At 37.6% G+C, this 18253-nt stretch overlaps 2 protein-coding genes across 3 annotated transcripts in view; one reads left to right on the forward strand and one right to left on the reverse strand.

The window, feature by feature from the left end:
- The first annotated feature begins 5576 nt into the window (after positions 1 to 5576).
- rbp4 (retinol binding protein 4, plasma) lies at positions 5577 to 11408 on the forward strand. 2 transcript variants are annotated; one of them, XM_088439549.1, is made up of 6 exons: positions 5577 to 5719; positions 5870 to 5972; positions 7342 to 7478; positions 7549 to 7655; positions 9475 to 9687; positions 9780 to 11408. In XM_088439549.1, the coding sequence occupies exons 2-6, from the start codon at positions 5871 to 5873 to the stop codon at positions 9800 to 9802; spliced, it is 582 nt and encodes a 193-aa protein (XP_088295675.1). In that variant the 5' UTR covers positions 5577 to 5719; position 5870; the 3' UTR covers positions 9803 to 11408. The 2 variants fall into 2 exon arrangements, with proteins under 2 accessions (XP_088295675.1, XP_088295676.1); XM_088439550.1 differs by having other exon boundaries at positions 5604 to 5719; positions 5867 to 5972.
- Positions 11409 to 11639: 231 nt separating this feature from the next.
- The window catches only part of cep55l (centrosomal protein 55 like), a 30671-nt gene continuing 24057 nt past the window's right edge, over positions 11640 to 18253 (reverse strand). Inside the window, exons 5-11 of the mRNA XM_088439551.1 lie at positions 17227 to 17280; positions 16862 to 17155; positions 15758 to 15951; positions 14677 to 14800; positions 14511 to 14582; positions 13510 to 13635; positions 11640 to 13378 (exon numbers count right to left, since the gene is read on the reverse strand). Coding sequence (XP_088295677.1) covers positions 13166 to 13378; positions 13510 to 13635; positions 14511 to 14582; positions 14677 to 14800; positions 15758 to 15951; positions 16862 to 17155; positions 17227 to 17280 — 1077 coding nt within the window. The 3' untranslated portion in view covers positions 11640 to 13165. The remainder of the gene's footprint in view (positions 13379 to 13509; positions 13636 to 14510; positions 14583 to 14676; positions 14801 to 15757; positions 15952 to 16861; positions 17156 to 17226; positions 17281 to 18253) is intronic.

Consider the following 18253-nt stretch of genomic DNA (forward strand, 5'->3'; position numbering starts at 1 on the left):
GTTTGTGTAAAACAAAACAAAAACAAAATACTCTACATGGTCATTTTTTCATTAAAAAAGGTCTTACTGTGCATGGTAAACAAAAAAAATCATTTTGTCATTGAGGACAAAAGTAATAAAACCCTCTCTACATAGTTGGTTTGTGTAAAACAAAACAAAAACAAACTACTTTACATGGTCATTTTTTCATGAAAAAAGTCTTACTGTACATGGTAAAAAAAAATTCATTTTAGTCTGTTTTTTCATTAAACAAAAGCATTAATATACATTGTCATTTTTGGGGGGGGGAAGCCAGTTGTTTTTTTTATGAAAAAAATAGATAAAAATGTTGTTTCTTGTTTTGTTTTTTTTTGTCAAAATAAAGCCATATTATACATGGTTGTTTTTGTGCAAAAAAAGCCTTACAATACATGGTAATTCTATGTAACATTTTTTTTAAAAAAGCCTTACTATATATGGTTGTTATTGTGTGAAAAAAAATCCTTACTATACAATTTTTTGTAAGAAAAAAAAAGAAAAAAAGAAAAGAAAAAGCCTTACTATACGTAGTAATAATAAAAGCCTTTCTATATATGGTTGTCTGTGTGAAAAACCCATTCTATTCATTGCTGTTGTCTTTTGTCTTCGTTTTTTTTGTTTGTTTGTTTTTATTTAAAAAAAAAGCCTTACTATACTGGGTAATTTAAAAAAAAACCTTTATTATACATTTTGTTTCGATGTGAAAAAAAGCCATTATACAAACAGTACTTTTTTGTCCAAAAAAAAGCCTAAATATACATGGTAATAAAAAAAAAAAAAGTTGTATTATACCTGGATGTTTCAGTGCAAAAAAGAGCCTTTCTATATGTATGTTTATGTTTATGTTTATGGTTTATGTTTATGTTTATGGTTATCTATATGGTTGTTTTTGTACAAAAAAAAGGCCTTACTGTACATGGTAATTTAAAAAATACTATTATACATGTTGTTTCTGTGTGAAACAAGTCATTCATACATAGTCATTTTTAGGTCAAAAAAAGTCTTACTATACATGGTAATTAAAAAAAAAAAGCTTTATTATACAATAGTTGTTTTTGTGTGGGAAAAAAAAAGTCATTCAATACGTTTTTTTGGTTGGAAAAAAGCCTCAATATCAACAATAATATCAATGACAAATTTTATCAAGAGTGAGATATGACAGTTGAAATCGCTGCTAAACCAGTTGTGGAGCACAGATCCTTTTAAGAGCATAGAGACTTCTTTTTTCTTCCTCGGGACACATCTGCAGGAGGTTCTGGATGTCATCTGGGCGGCTTCAGTTTATCACCTTTGAAGAACAGCGCAACAACTGTTCCCAAAAAAACTGAGGACTGCGGTCATGTACTCCAGAATCCTGTTAACAAAATCATTTTTTCAAGAATAAAAAGCCTCACTATAGAGGCTTGAAAAAGAAAAAGAACTTACTCGACATGGCTTACTTGTTTTTTTTGTTTGTTTTTTTTTACTGCAGATATAAATATACTCGTAGTCGTTTGTTTGCCCCCCCAAAAAAACATGGACGTTTTGAATGAAACGTAGAACTGTATAAACTTAGTATTAAAAAACATTGATATTATTATTGAAAAAAATTTCATGAAAAAAAGCATATATATATATATATATATATATATATATATATACACACACACGATCATTTTCATTGAAGGATTCAAGGGTTAGGCTTTTAAGTACTTGAACTTCAGGCTACGAATATTGTTGTGGAAACTTTTGACCCTAATGTCTTCGAGCTAAAGAAAGCTGGCTGGCCGGCTATTCTTAATTGCCCTGTGGGGTATCCGCTCAGCTCGTTGGCCGCCTGGCTAGACCACGGTTCTGCCTCCCGTTTTCTTGGTTTGCGTTTTAGGTGGAGATTAAGGTGAGCTTAGCCCGGGGAGAGCTCCACATGGTGCGTAGGCGGACGTGAGCAATGCTGCAAGTCATTTAATTACTGTACATGCTGAGGAATTGCCCATATGAGGTGTTAAACACACAAAGATACACCGAGATCCTCTTGTCTTCGCCATTTTTGGGTTCTTGTAGACTAGCTGAAAAATTTGCCACCGGTACTGTGGGAGATCAATCCAATATGTTGGAGCCAAGCATGAAACCTGTTTAGGATTCAGAAAGTGCAATAACCCTTCAAAATCCTCTTTCTAGTTTGAAAACCTAACCCATGCTAAAAACTGACTTTAAAAATCTAACCTTAACTTTTTCAGTGCCATGAACGAGAATTCTCATCTTTTAAAATGGTAATAACTGTAATAAATAAACAAAATTCTCATCAAATAATTTCTGTTGTGGGGGGTAGCTGACACCCTTGACTAATGCTTACCTAATATAAGCCAATTGAGCACTGTAGTGCTAACTGTGACCACTGGATGACAGTGTTTCCACACTTATAACACAGCTATTATCTAAATGCAATTCTAAGCAATGGAAATCTAGCTTTCATATGATAGCACCCATATTTACATAGACATAACACACAATATTTTTTGGCCTTGAAAGATGAGTGAAAATGCGAAATATACTGGCCCTTTGAGGTTTCCTTTTCAGATAACGCTTGGCACTAAAACAGTTCATTTGAAACCCTGAGATTTTTTTTGGTTGTCAAAATAGCCTTACATGGTCATTTTTTGCACAAAAAAAAAATAAAGGCCCCACAATGCATCTTTTTTTGTTGTTGTTACTACACATGGTCGTTTTTTTTCTTTTTGCAAAACATAAAACCCTTAATATGCATGGTAGATTTTTTTTTATATACATGTTCTAGTAGTGATGTTCATCAAGTAGTGATGGGTAAATGAAGCTTCATGAAGCCTCTGTGTTATTTGTTGACCCCTCTAATTGGTGGTCTTGGTTTTAAAATATACACTAGTGCAATGGAAATGTAATAATTTTCCCCTGCATCTTTGGGCCAATAATGCCAATTAGAGGAGTCAAAAAATATCTCAAATGCTTCATGAAGCTTCGTTTGTTCATCACTATTACTCTCACTGTGTTTTAATATCAAGTTATTTGTAGAGCTGTAAAGTAGTTTTTAAGTATTGCTGAGATTGGGAAACTCTTATTCTGGTAGCCTCGCTCTTTCCTTGCAACTATTTTAAGAGAAAATGAAGCTTCATGAAGCACGTGTTATTTTTGGACTCCTGCAGATTGAGTTCTTGGTTTAAAAATAGACACTGATGCAGTGTTTTTGAGTGCCAGCGGAGTCAGAACATATTTCAAGTGTTTCACGAAGCTTTGTTTGATGGACATCACTAGACAGAAAAGAAGGCGGAGTTTTAAGTCTGGAGCTTGTATAATATTACTCAATATTTTTCGTAATATCTTACTGGGGCGGTAAAAAAAAAAAAGGTTATATGTTAGTCACAATGTTGGCAACTTTATGATTCTAGGAAAAAAAAAAAAACCTCTCCCAATGTAAAGCATGATGAATTCCCGAAAGGACGGTGGGGGGGATTTACAGCCAAGTTGATGAAAAATGGATTGCATAAGATGAAAAGTATACATAAGTTCCTGGCCAAGGCTTATGATTATGAAATGTAGCGCTTGCCTCTGGACGCCATCCAAAAGCTATTTCCTTGGACGGAAAATCGTCCATGAGCCCTCGGGTTAGTTTTTTTTCCCTTTTTTTCCCAGTTATTATTTAAGAGTAGACAGGTGATATTGCAAAACATCCACGTAGTTACAAATTGATAAATCCAAGGAATTTGAGCATGATGAAGCATGTGTGTGGTTTGGGGGCGCCGTCATCTGTTGTTTACCAAAGATGAGCTGGATTTATTCAACAACATCAAACACGGTGCACAAAATTGGAGGGTAGGTTTCGATTTGGCGATAGTTGGGCAAACGTTGATTTTAGCCGCTTCATTGACTGCTGTGAACTTTGTCAGATGCAATTAGCGTCCTTTCAAGACGCTATCTTTGCAGAGGCAAGCCCAAATCTAATTTCATCAAGTCAACAGACGTGTTTCCTCCTTTATCGCTGGAGATTTTTTTTTTCTTGTTTCACTCATTACGCAATTTCTTGGTTTGTTTTTCCATTGTTTTTATTTCTTTAAATGCCTTGTTTTTTGTTGTCTTTATTTTTGTGTTTTTGTTCAATATTATATATTTTGTTTGTAATACTGTGTGTTTTTGCTGCTATTGCTTTTCTATTAGTTATGTGTTTTTTTATATTTTTTCATTTGTTTTTTAGTTGTTTTTTCACTTATTGTATGTATTTTGTTTGTTTTTATTGATTGTTCTTATTTTTGTTTAATATATCATCTTTTATTTTTTGTTGTTTTACTGGGTTTTACTTGACTGTTTTTTCATTTCTTTCTTTTATTCGTTTTTCTTTTATTTAAATGTTTTTTATTGTGCTTTATTTCCAGTTTTTTTTCATTCATTATACAGTATAACTTGTTTTCCTTCAGTTTTTATTATAATATTTTCCACTTATTTATGTTTTTTTGTCTTTCTTCATTTATTGTTCTTTTTTTAATGTACCATTTTTAATTTTTTATTATTTTACTGGTTTTTTACTTGATTGTTTGGTCATTTTTTTAAATTTATTATAATGTCTTTTACTGTTTTTATTATGTCTTTTACTGTTTTTTCATTCTGTATACAGTATTACTTTGTTTTTCTTCAGTTATTGTGTTTGTTCTTTTTTATTTATTCTAACATAAGATGTTTTGTTCTTTTTTTTCAGTTGTTTTTTGGTTTGATTATCCATTGATTTTATATTTGTATTTTTTATTAATTTTTTCCATCTATTTTACATCTCTTTTGGTGTGTTTTTTGTTTATGTTTTTTATGTCTTATGTTTTTATATTGTTTTTGTTTTAGTTTATCAATTGTTTTTATCAAACAATCTTCATTATTGGTTTTGTTTGTTTTTTTATTGATTATACTGTCTGTCTTGATGTTTTTATGTGCAGTTTTTGCTTTTATTATATTTTCTTATTCCTTATTTTTTCAGGTGTTATTTATATTTTAAGAATGGAAAATTGCTCAGCACAAGCTTAATATATTTTTCCCATGTAGGCAGGAAGGATTAGCGATGGGGAAATGAAGCTTCCCCTTGGTTTAAAACTGATCACTAGCGGAGTGGAGATGGAATAAAATTTCCCCCGCCTCTTTGAACAAACAGTGCCATCTAGAGGAGCCCTCCCAAAAATCTCAAGTGTTTCATGAAGCTTCATTTGTTCATCATTATTACGCTCACCAGAATTCATTTCAAGTTATTTGTTATTTTGCAATAAATCAGTGAAACAGCAAAATGTGAACTGCATTACAGCGAGGGAACACTGTAAATCAAAACGGTCTAAATTCCTAAAGCTTCATAGTGTGCTCGTTTTAAAAACGTGCTACAAAGGTCAATCGATATTGAACGGGACTGGCTGTGCATTGCACTTTACATGTTTTTTTTTGTTTTTTTTCTCCTTTTCCAGATGTGGCTGCTTGGCGCTGCCGGCGGGTGTTTTCCTAAGATAAGACCGAACATGAAATCACGTTTGGCTGAAAGGGGGCACGCAAGTTGAGCGAGGCGTGCAGCGGTGTGCATTTTGCTCCAATGGAAGACCAGCATTTCGGAAGCGCGGCCTAGGGGAGGTTCAGGCCGGCGGGAGTCATTATGCAACGGCAGGCGCGAGTATAAAAGCCCCTGGCGCGACTCATCCGCGGGAGGCGACTTGCTCTGTTTGCTAACAAGGTACGTATCGATGGCTCGGTGTCTTAAGTGGACCCCGGACGCTAACGATTGGCACTTTTTAACTTTTTACTTGATGCAATTAGGGCTCCTCCACTGAAATGTCACGAGAGTTAACTCCTAATCTATCTTGTCGGTGTGGTTTCCCAGCAGAATGCTGCGATACGTGGTGTCTCTGGCTTTGCTGGCCCTGGCTTGGGCGCAGGACTGCCAAGTGGCCAACATTCAGGTGGTGCAGAATTTCGACAGGAACAGGGTGAGTTGAAAAGTTATGGCGGCGCTGTTTGATTGGCGTTCAAACGGAGGAGTTCAAATGGACCGCTCTGTCTTTGAGGCGTGGTTTTTTTTTTGAGCTCTGTTTGTTTTTTTTAAATATGAGAAGCCATGCTGTATATTCATTGTGGTGCAGGGAGTTCATACGCATCAAAATGGTCTTTTTTTCATGAAAAACAACAAAGTAACATGCTCGTATTTTCTAAAAAACAAAGTCTTACTATACAGTAATTATACATGCTCCTGTTTTTATTTTTTGGTTAAAAAATTGGTTTAGTATAAAGACATGATTGATTATTATCTTTTTTTTTGGTAAAAAGGGAAAAACAAATCCTTTCTTTATAAAACCGTCCTTTCAGAAAAAAAGCCTTACTATAAATCAGAATTTTCATTACTTTTTTTTTTAGTTTCAGGCATTTTGCAGTTGATTATTTTCTTCACTTTTAGACTGAGCTGTAACCCCTATAAGAACTGCACAAAATAATCACTTGTTGAAAGTTGATTTATATTGCTTTTTTCTTTTGTCAATGGAAAAAAAAGGATACAGATTTATAAACTTTTTAATTGATAATAATCATATTTATAGTCTGCGCATCAAGGGGGGTTTCTCTTTCCTAGTGGGGCTTGGCAAAATATAAACCAGGAGCTATTAATGGTCGGGTAAGTTTTCATGTAAATTAAAAAAACAAAAAAAAAAAACTCTTTATATATGCCTCCCCCTTTCTAAACTAAACCTTACTACAAATTCGTATACATTAGTTTATTTGTGTGTGTGTGTGTGGGGGGGGGGGTTTCTTTAAAAAAAACTGGACTATACATTGTCATTTTATTTTTTTTTACTTTATGTCAATATCATTTGTGTTCAGTGGACATTTATTTTTTCATGATTTTTTTGTTTTTTGTTGTTTCTCATTAAAAACAAAAAACAGCCTTACTATAGTTGTTTTATTTTTGTAACGATACAAGGTCTTTTCTAAGAATAAAACTAGCACCAGGGGGTGTCCAAACCCGGTCCTCGAGGGTCGGTATCCTGAATGTTTTCCATTTTTCTTTCCCCAACACACCTCAAATGATCAGCTCATCAACACGTTGAGCAAAACTTGATCATTTGACTCAGGTGTGTCGAGGAAAGAAACCTGGAGAACATGCAGGATACCGGCCCTCGAAAACTGAATTTGAACATCCCTGGATGGAATTCTTACACCCTCAAAAAAGCCTTACTATATTTGGTAATATTTTCTCAACACAAAAGCCTTCCTTTACGTGATGAATGAGTTCAAAAGAATCTTTGACGTCTATACTCGTCATTGGCAGTCAATGCAACGGGTGGTTTTTTTTTTTTTTTCCCGCAGTACGCGGGGACATGGTACGCCGTGGCAAAGAAAGACCCTGTGGGTTTGTTCCTTCTCGACAACATCGTGGCACAGTTTATCGTGGCGGAAGACGGCAGCATGACCGCCACGGCTAGGGGCAGAGTCATCATTCTCAAGTGAGTTGACCAAGCGCAACAAATTCTTTGCTAGCACGTCCACATCAACGTCTCTGTGTTTGGACCGTAGCAATTGGGAGATGTGCGCCGACATGCTGGCCACCTTCGAAGAAACCGGACAACCCGCTAAGTTCAGGATGAAGTATTGGGGCGTGGCAGCCTACCTGCAAACCGGGAGTAAGTTTTGAACCTGGACTAAAATATTCACACATTATGCATGACTTGAGTGCTGAGCTGAGACGAAGAATTATTTTGTACGCCTTTCCCTTGCTTTTGCGCGATTTACATTTCACGCTCTCGCCGTGTCATTGGATGGACAAAATGTCAAACACGCAGTACCCCTATATACTCAAGACTTTTGGACCTGATTATCCCGACTAAGTTTTGACTAAGTCAGTCGCGTGGTTTGAAATTTTGGCAAGTTACGTTCCAAAGTCTCCAAGGTCATGACAGAAAATAACCCTATGTTTTTTCTTTTTTTTTTTTTCTTTGTTTGCTGAGAATTGTTTGCATAGCTGGTGACCCTGTCCTTTGGAAAGTTAGTCCAAGCTGAGCTAATCAAATACTGATGTAAAGGAAAACCAACAGAAAGTCACTTTTTTGGGGGGGGATTAGCATGGCCAGAAGCTAAATTTGGAATTTGGGCTTTGTCAAATCCTGTCAAGCAATCTTTGGCTACTACCGCGCCCAAGCCAAATCTTTGCCTTGACAACATCCTAATAGTGCCAGTGTTCATTTTTAAAGAAAGAGTACCATCTCGAGGAGTCAAAAAATGTCTCAGATGCTTCAATAAGCTTCATTTTCCCTTCGCTAGCATGGGCCCTTAAATGCCAGCAATGTTAACAGCAGGCAGTACTCCATATAGGCTGGGGAGTTGGAGGATGACATTTCAAAGGAAGTTTAATAGAGGTCAATGCCTCATCAGACAAGGTTGCCATTCCTACTGATCACTTTTTAACAAACCAGGCAAACGCAAATGAGATGTTTGGAAAATTTCAAATGGCTACTGCGGTTTAGGTCATTTCTTTGTTTCAGAAACCAAATTGGGAGCTAAAATTCAAACATTTAAATTTCCTATTAAGTTGAAATGTGTTTTATCGTCTTCTATATTCATAATTGTTATTTAACCAAGTGAAATTATATTTCACATTCGAATACCCGATAATTCGATATAGAATTCAGTAAAATATAACTCAACTAAATAAACAAAATATATATATCCAAAAAAAACAACAACATTATGTCCATGGCTAGCTTTCGGTTTGTACCTGTTGGAAGCTGCACACACCTCTCACCTCTTGAAGTGTCCTAATTGTGCCTGCACAAAAAATATCTCATGTAATTGAAGGATCTTATTAAGTTTAATGTGTTTTTTGTCTTCTATATTAATAATTGTTATTTAATCAAGTGAAAATATATTTCATATTTTTATCTGAATACCCGATTATTCGATATAATATTCAGTAAAATATCCAAATATCAAACCCTTATCCTCACTCAACCAAACAAACAAAAAATATAAAAAAAACACGATGTCCATGGTTACACGTTTAGGAGAAAATCCAGCATTAGTGACTGCTAGCTTTCTGCTTGTATCTGTTGGGAGCTGCACACACCTCTCACCTCTTGAACTGTCTTAATTGTGCCTGCATAAAAAAAGAACCTATGCGATTAGTTTTATTTATTACAACAGTATCTAAGTTGTTAAAACTCTGGTCCTAAGAGTTGTGACGCATTTAGTTGTGCACGGAAAATGAAGCTTCATGAAGCACCAGTGCACCGAAAATGAAGCTTCATGAAGCACCAGCGATATTGTTTTTACTCCTTTAGATGGTGCTCTTAGTTTAGAGATGAAAGCCAATGCAGGAGTAATGTATCAAAGGGTGCCATCTATAGGAGTAAAAAAAAAAAAAAAAAAAGGACAAATGCTTCATGAAGCTTCGCTTGTGTTTAGCAACGCTTACAGAGGTTTTTGCTCTCCTCCACTCGCTTTTAGATGACGACCACTGGGTCATCGACACAGACTACGACAACTACGCTATCCATTACTCCTGCCGAGTGATGGACTCGGACGGTACCTGTCTGGACGGCTACTCCTTCATCTTCTCCAGACACGTCACGGGTCTGAGGCCGCAAGACCAGCCCCTCGTCACCCAGAAGAAGATGGATCTGTGCCTGCTGGGCAAATACAGACGCGTGGCACACAACGGTGGGTCCAATCCGTTTCAGAGTCTCTTCAGGCGAAGCGTTTAAAGATTCAGCATGTTTGAGACCTCTGTTTTTTTTTTTTTTTCTCCACAGGCTTCTGCGACAGCAGCAGTTGATCTATTCACACTCAGGGACTTTCTTTTTGAAGCACCCACGAGAGGGATTGCGCACCCCCGCACCAGAGCCCCCTCCACTTCCTCTCTTTAAACGGAAGACAGCCCTTTTCTTTTTAGAAACAAACCAGGAAATGTCGAAAGTGTCGAATTTAGTGAAAGATGATGTTCCCACGTTTTTAAATATTACCTTCCGTCACATAAAGCGTCATCCTCGCACGTATAGATGCGAGTAGCTCCATTTGGTCGAGGAAGAAGAAAATAGTCAACGTTACAAAATGTTTATAAACATACTGTATTTATCCTCCTGAGAACCAGCTTATTCATTTGTATCCACAATAGTGGACATTTGTTGTTGGTCTTTATCTTTTGACTCAGCTACTCGACTAAGACCACGTGTACTCAGTCGAGGATATCCTGATCTTATCGCATTTGTTTTGTTTCAGTTAACTGTCTAGCAGAGACAAAACGTCCAATCCAGCGGACACAAATCATTAGGCTGTGTCTCAGGAGAACATGTATATAAACGTTTGAATAGATGTGTTTCTGTGGAGCTGTTCTACTGATCATATCCTCCTGAGGCCTAGGATTTGTGTCCATTTTAGTGGACATTTGTTTTTGATCTATATCTTTTGCCTAATTGGAGCTAGCCAACTAAGTCCTGGTGTGCTCAGTAGAGAACTTTCTGTCCTTTTCAGTGATGTCTCACATGTTTGGGTGGGACGCAATTAACTTTGTTGTCTTGCCGAGATAAAACGTCCAATCCAGTGGACACAAATGACTAGGCTGGGTCTCAGGAGAATATGTAAAAAATAGACCGTAAATCTTTGAAGAGCTGTGTTTCTGTGGAACTCTTCTACCAATCATATGCTCCTGAGACCCAGCAGTTATTTGTGTCCACTTTAGTGGACATTTCTTTTGTTCTTTATCTTATGACGAGTTTGAGCAAACCTACTAAGTCCTAATGTGCTCAGTAGAGGACACTCTGTCCTTTCCAATGATATCTCACATGTTTGTGTAGGATGCAATTAACTTTGCTGTCTTGCCGAGACATTATGGACCCAAATGACTAGACTGGGTCTCAGGATGAGATGTATAAAAGAACCCCTGAACTTTTGAAAAGCTGTGTTCATGCGGCGCCATTCTAGTCATCATACCCTCCTGAGATCCAGCCTAGTCGTTTGTGTCCACTTTAGTGGACATTTATTTTTGTTCGATAGCTTTCGACTAATTGGAGAAACCTACTAAGTCCTAAGTGTGCTCATTCAAGGACATCCTGGCCTTTCCAACGATATCTCATTTGATTGGGTGGGACACAATTAACTTTGCTGTCTTGCCGAGACAAAATGTCCACTACTGCGGGAACAAATGACTAGGGCGAGTCTCAGGATAGAAATATACAATATTCAAGTTCAAGGAGCATACATTTACCTGCCATGTTTACAAGTGGGGAGTGAAATTGCTTTACACATTTGTCTCCTTGTACACTTTGTTAATAAACCTTCATGAAAATATTAAGTCAGAGGCTTGGTATAATACGGCATCATTTGTCTTGATTTAATTCTGCGTACTTGATATACTTTTGTGCAATAAAACATTCATATTGTTGGCTCATTCACTTTTTATCGCGCTGAAATATTTATTCAAGTTGCAAGGTGCAAATAAGAAATTCATGCCTTTGCCTTCGGACCCGATCGAAAAGTTTTGGGTTGAATCTTTTATCGCGGCGCGCGGTCCGCAACTATAATTGGACAACGCGTCATTGTTGGTCACTATGGAAACAGGCAACCTCTAAATGTATTTGGAAAGAGCGCATTTTTAGAAGAACGTCCATAGAAAAGATTGTGAAACTCCCTTACATCTTTATTGCTCATTTGGTACACCACAGTAGGAGAAAATATTAAAAAGATGAGATATCTTGAACAAATGAAAATGACCCACTCAGAAAAAAAATCCAGACAGCCTAAAAAGTCAAGTGGGCGGGGCCTAAGACACCTTCTCCCTAATCCTCCACTTGAAATAGTTCAGTACAAGGAATTAACTTGAGGCAATCTTGTTGTGGTCTCGCGGGGCTGCAGGCATGACAAGTTAACGTGGAGAAGTGCGGATACAAATAAAAAAATAAAAACCTGAATGTTTCTTTGAGGAAAAAAAAAAATGCACGTATTCTAATTTCTGAAAAGCACAACTAATACAAAAGAAAATCCTTGCAGCAGTAGAGCCCTTGATGTTGTGCATGGCGAGAAAAAAAAACCCTTTCTGAAAAAAAAAAAAGGAGCTGCGGGCTGGCTGGATTGCTGACTAAATCGCAATAATACTCATCGAAAATACGTTTTATCCATCAATAACTAACCCATACATAAGCACATTAATACAAAGACAAATTCAATCCCTCGATAGCTTTAAAAACCACATAAGACACTAACTCGAAAAAAATCGGTCGCGCACTGGAAAACCACCCAATAGAATAAATATGACATAAAAACAACATTTTCACACTTGAAGTAAAAAGACCCCAAAAATGCCATTTGAAGATCGGATTCATCTTTGGCACTCAGATGTATGTATGTATTTTTTTTTTTTTTTGAAGACTCCAATCATTCAATCCCAACTAAATAAGGCGTAAAAATGTCTGGTACGAAATGAAGTACGTAGGCACAGCAAATACTTCAGTACTGAAGTAACTAAATTACTTCAGGCACTTACTTAAATACGATTCGATTACTTTGAGTTAGCAAAGATCAAATATTTACTTGTACAGGATATTATTTGTAATATAGTGTAAAAGCAAGTGATTACTTTTGTACCAAGTGTAATCAATTACTTTAGGAAATAAGTAATCGATTAGTATATTGGTACTTTAATTATTTACTTTTAGAGTTGCAGTACCTAAAGTAATCAAGTACTACATCTAAAGTAATTGAATATTTTAGCTATTAAAGTGATCGATTTAGATAATAAAGTACTTAATCGATAACTAACCTTAAGGTAATCAAATACTTTAACCCATTTCACAAAGTTTAGTAATTAACATTTTAGAACTTGATTACCCAAAGCAATCAACTACTTCATTACTTAATCACTTAAAGTATTTTAGCAATGAATTCATTAAGCACCAGCACTTTTTAGACCCTCTTTTACCCAAACACCTGAAAAAAGGTAAAAAAATACAATGAGGTACCTGGGATTTAAGGTCCAGACTTTAAAAATTGTCCTCGGGATTAAATGAATTAACGTAGTCGCTGCCAGCCCATTTTCCCGTCTATAGACGTCAATGGTTTCATTCCATCTGTTCAACCCGAACTGGGGGAAAAAAAAGCATGATTAGGATACGGCGGGATGGGAAGGCGGCGTGCGATGCGTCCGTTAGGCCAAGCAGAAGTCGATGTGGGCCAGGAGCTCGCGGTGTCGGCTGGTGGGGTAGGACGCCCGGCAGCGGGGACACTCCAGGAAGCTCTCGTCCAAAAGATTGCACGCTTTGGAGGGCGACGTGGGCGAGCGCGCTTCTCGGAGGGCGAGACGGTCAGCGTCCAGCTTGCTGTAAGAGCTGGGCTCCGAGAATCGGCTGTTGGGTTGCTTCTGGAAGAGGAATCAAAACAACTTGGTTCAAATCCAAGAAGATTACGCGAAAAGATCAATCAAGCGTTTAATTTTTTTTTTTTTTCCCCGGCAAAAAGTTGAGGTTCAAAATGAACCAAAATGATACTTACGGCCGATTCCAGCTTGGCAATCTGATCGCGGGCCTTGCGGAGCTCCTTGAGGACTTTATGGAGCTGGTGCTGCATGCTCTGGCGGTCCAGCTTCTCGTTCTCAAAGTCTTTGACGGACAGCTGGATCTTCCAGACGGAACAGACGACAAGTCTTGGCAACTCTCTACTCAAAATGTGAACCCAAATGTAAGTTTCGCCTCTCTCTTGTAATTATGTAGGCCATCTCACTGATTTGTTATTCATTTGGTTTTCTATTAAGTTTTAAAACACTTCCTGGACTTCCTCCAGAGTCAATATAACACAAAGATCATCGGTTTGTTTTATTTTATTTTTTTGTGAGGGTGTGCTCAAACATTAACACTATATAGGTCCCATCTCATTTCTCTGATTTGTTGTTTTTCCTCAGACGTGGTTGTTTGCAATCAAATTAGAGGTCCAAGGTGAAAAAAAAAAACAATCGCAAAGTGCGATTGTAAAGTTATATTCACAATTAAATTACTTTTAACGCAATCTATACCCATTAAGTTACAAAAAAAAAAAAAAAAACCTCATAGTTGCACTCAGCTATGAATGACCCTGACATGGTTTTTCTTTTTTAGTTTGGTTTTATCATGTCTGTTATTTTTCCCCACTCTAGAACAAAAAGGAGGCAGGAACAAAACCGAGACAGACGTGCTGTTGTTTTTGTTAGCAACAAATGTATAAGGTATTTGTTCATGTATGACCGACAGCATCTATGAATCAATACTGCCCTAATCAAGCCTATTCATTGGCGTCCACCATTTTGTCAAATTTGTCTCAAACAAGAGGAAATAATTTAATCCCACCCGAAGACATGAGACATTTGGATAGGCCAAGATGTCCTCTGATGAGCTAACTAGGACTTGGTAAGGCAGCTCCAATGAAACAAAAACGTATGTCTATTAAAGTGGACACAAATTGATAAACTGGGTCTCCTCTTAGTGTGTGTGAAGAAGTGTCATGATTTGTCGTGGTGTTACCTGCTGCTCCAGCGCCGCTATCCTCCTTTGCTCTTCATTTTGGCTCAGAAGAGACTTCTGCAGCATGCTGACCTGTCAAGTTGCATTTGCATATTCTGCTCATTTAGGACACTCGTTGTGCATTTGTGAGTATTTAACGGCTTGTTTGGGTGAAGGTGTCTCTTACTTGGAGCAGAAGTTCGGCAGATCTCTTCCTCTCCTCCTCCAGCCTGAGGTTCAGGCCGTCCACTTCGGCTTTCAATCTGTCAGCTCGCTCCAAGGACACCTGCCTCTCCTCGGACACGGTGTTCCTGCAATCAATAATAAAAATGATGAGCCTTTTTCAAAATGTTTTTGGAATGTGGGAGATAGTCGCGTGCCTGGAGAGAACCCAGTTTAGGGTCTCCATGTAAACTCTACATGAAAAAACCGGAGCCAGCTGGACTTGACCACCGTGCAGTTGATTACTTTCATACGTATTTCCTTTAGTACCAGCAAATTTTTAGTTTTAGACCGTCCTTTAGTCAAATACTTGAAAAGAAAAAAGAAAACAAAAACACAACTACCGTAATTCCTCCAAAATAGGACGCACCTGTGTATAGGAATAATTTTAGTGTCATATTTCGGTACGATTGTGTGTAAATGCCAAAAGACCGCAATTAATAAATGAGTCGAATGGAATGCCTTTCTACGTTCTTTAACTGGCTCACACCTTTACATGATCCTTTCCGTTTTAGTCATATTCCTGTTGGTGAACAAGGATGGCCTCGGATGTTGGTTCAGCCTGCTCACTTCTTTTATTGAAGAAAAAGTCATTAAAAACAGCTAACACGAGCTGCTGTTAGCTGCAACAGGCAGTGGCTGTTAGCAACCGACTGACTTCAGCCCTCGAGCTTGTCCTGTTAGGGTAATTATTGTAAGTTAGAATACGGCCAATATAAAAATGAGTCAGAACTCTGCTTATGTGGCTGATGGATCAATCTTCCTTGAACGGTGTCAAATGAAAAGAATTCTAATCTGTATTTTACCCTTTATAGGATGCACCCATACTTTTGGCCTTCATTTTCAGGAAAAAAAGTGCACTTTCTATTTGGTGAATTACGGTTACCTGGGATTGAATGTATGGACTTACATGTATGAAATGTAAAAACACGTCTTTGGGATTGAATGAGTTAAATGCAAATTGGAACATAAATCAACCCATAGCTAAATTGTGTAATGGTAACTCCTTTGCAATTTAGTACATTCACTTTTCCTGGACTTGTTACCTGCTGCTGAGCCGTTCCGTCTGAATCTGCAGCTTGACCTCCTCCAGTTCTTTGGTCTTGTCCTTGTACTTCCTCTGCAGGGATGACAGCTCGTCACACTTGTGATCAAAGTGCCGTTGAAGCGCTGCCATCTCCTCCTGCAGCCGAACGCCACGCTCCGTCTGACGCTGAAGCTCGGCCTGACTTTGGCCGCACTGTGCATGAAGCAACGGCGAAAGCATTTAAGAGTGATACTGCATGTACATACCGGATTCTGAATACTGAATACTCAGTATTCACTGAGTACTCACAGATACTGAGCAGCAACACATCTACAACTTTAAGCAGGGATAGATCCATTTTCGGCGCCCATATTTGGCATTTTGAAAGATATTGGTATCAGTGTTTTTTTAAACATTTGATGGGCAATAATAAATTCAAAACTGCATTAACTTCATGCTAATGTTTGTTTATATTTTCAATATTTTTTAAGATATTTTGCTCTGGACCTTTAGTTTTTGTTTTAAATGAAAAAAAAAAATTACATTTGAGTTATTTTGCTCTGTTTAACTGTTAAAAAAATTATAGGGAGCTATTTCTATTTATAAAGTTTTCATTTAACTCCTTAAATTATGTACCATCCACCCTGACTTGGCTTGTTCAAACTATTACAACAAAGATGTCAATCAGAAAAAGCAAAGAAAAAAAGTATTGTGAAAGGTTGTTCAGTAATTATATTAAAAGACATTTTACCCAAATATTTTTTTTTTATTATATTATCGAGGCTTGTATTTTTCTTTTTACTGAGAGTGAATTTTGTCTTCAAATATTGATTATTTCTTTTACTGCTAATACTTGGCATCAATCCTTGCTCATATGTGTCTATCAGTAACTTTGATATGTAAAATTGCTTTTAATATGACAAAAAAAAAAAAATACAGCGACCTGCTTGAATACGGTGCCTAATAAAGCCAAAGAGAACAGATTTTCTTGTCATAGTGTCAGTGGATTGTACCAGTAGCTTTGGTGAATACTCAACACTTTAAGAAGAAAGACCTGTATGAGCCAAAAGAAATGACATCTGGTCCTGATACTCACAACTCCTTATTTAAAAAAATTACGCACCTGCTCCTTCTGTGTGAGGAGCTCCATCTGGGTTCTGGCAAGTTGCTCTTTTTGCTCATCCAGTTGTTTCTGCAAGGCCAAAGTGGACTCCTCGTAGCGGCTCTTGATATGCGCTTCCTTTTCGGAAAAGTCCGGAGCAGTCTCTCGCGTGGCCGCGCCGTCGCTTGAAGCCGAGTCCTGCTTCTTGGACTGGCTCAGCTGCTGCTCCAGTTCGTGCGTGCGGGCGAGGACCGATTGGACGAAGGCCTCTCGCTGCTGGTCGTACACCAGCCATTGCTGGTTCTTCTCCAAAGCCTGGTGGAGACCCTTGGTACGTGAACTTCTTTTCCAAAGGAGCGCGTGTTAGCCATCTTGGGGATACTCACATCTCGCAGCTGATCCTGCACCAAGGCCAAGTCTGCAGAGGACGCTTGTCCATTCTAAGCACACAAGACAAAAAAGATAAAAGCTTGAAGTGGTTGATAGCAAATATGGGTTGCAACCTGACATCTCAATATCCGACATCAATATGACTATCGGGCCGATATCTGATATCAATACGAATATCGGGGCAAAAGCTGACATCAATACGAATATCGTTATCAAACATCAGTATCAATATAGGACAATATCCAACATCAATACCGAGTGATATCCGACATCAATGTCATTACGATGATAACACCTGACATCAATATTGAGTAGCTATCTGATATCAATATCGGGATGTTATTCAACCATCAAAATGAAAATCAATAGGAATATCGGTCTGATATCAGACATGAAGTTCAATATCTGACTTGTATCAGACATCAAGGACAATATTGGGCCAAAATCCAACATCAATAGCCTTTTTGGGATGATCGACAATATCGGCAAGATATCCAACTTAAATCTGACCATCCAAATCCTGACGATATCTGACATCAATATGGATATTGGGCCAATATCCGAACTTCAATGTTATTTTTGGACCGATATCAGACATCAATGTCAATATCAGGTCAATACTGTATATGGCATCAACATCTTGCAAATATTTGACATTGATATCAAGCCGAGATCAGAGCAATATCCAAATGCACCAGAATAGCCTTAGTCATTGAATGGGATGAAAAATGAAAGTATGGCTTTGAGTCATCATCGCTATTTTCCCCCATCACTGATACTCTTGTGGTGATTATTATAAAAAAAAAAAATCTGCGCTGCCCTGCCGCGCCTTGTATTTTTTCTCAGTTTATGATTCTTGTTTGACTTGTGAACTCTACTTTCCGTGAACTTTAAAAGCTCAACTCCTCGTAAGCTTGGCCTCCAATAAGTTCACACTGAGTCAATCATCTGTGTATTAGTCTCTTGTGTAGTCATAACCAAAGTCAGGCATCAAGTGTAGATTCTGTTTGCTGCCAGGCCGTT

This window comes from Hippichthys cyanospilos, chromosome 17, assembly GCF_059441005.1.
Source record: "Hippichthys cyanospilos isolate Australia breed blue-spotted pipefish chromosome 17, RoL_Hcya_1.0, whole genome shotgun sequence".
Taxonomy (NCBI): domain Eukaryota; kingdom Metazoa; phylum Chordata; class Actinopteri; order Syngnathiformes; family Syngnathidae; genus Hippichthys; species Hippichthys cyanospilos.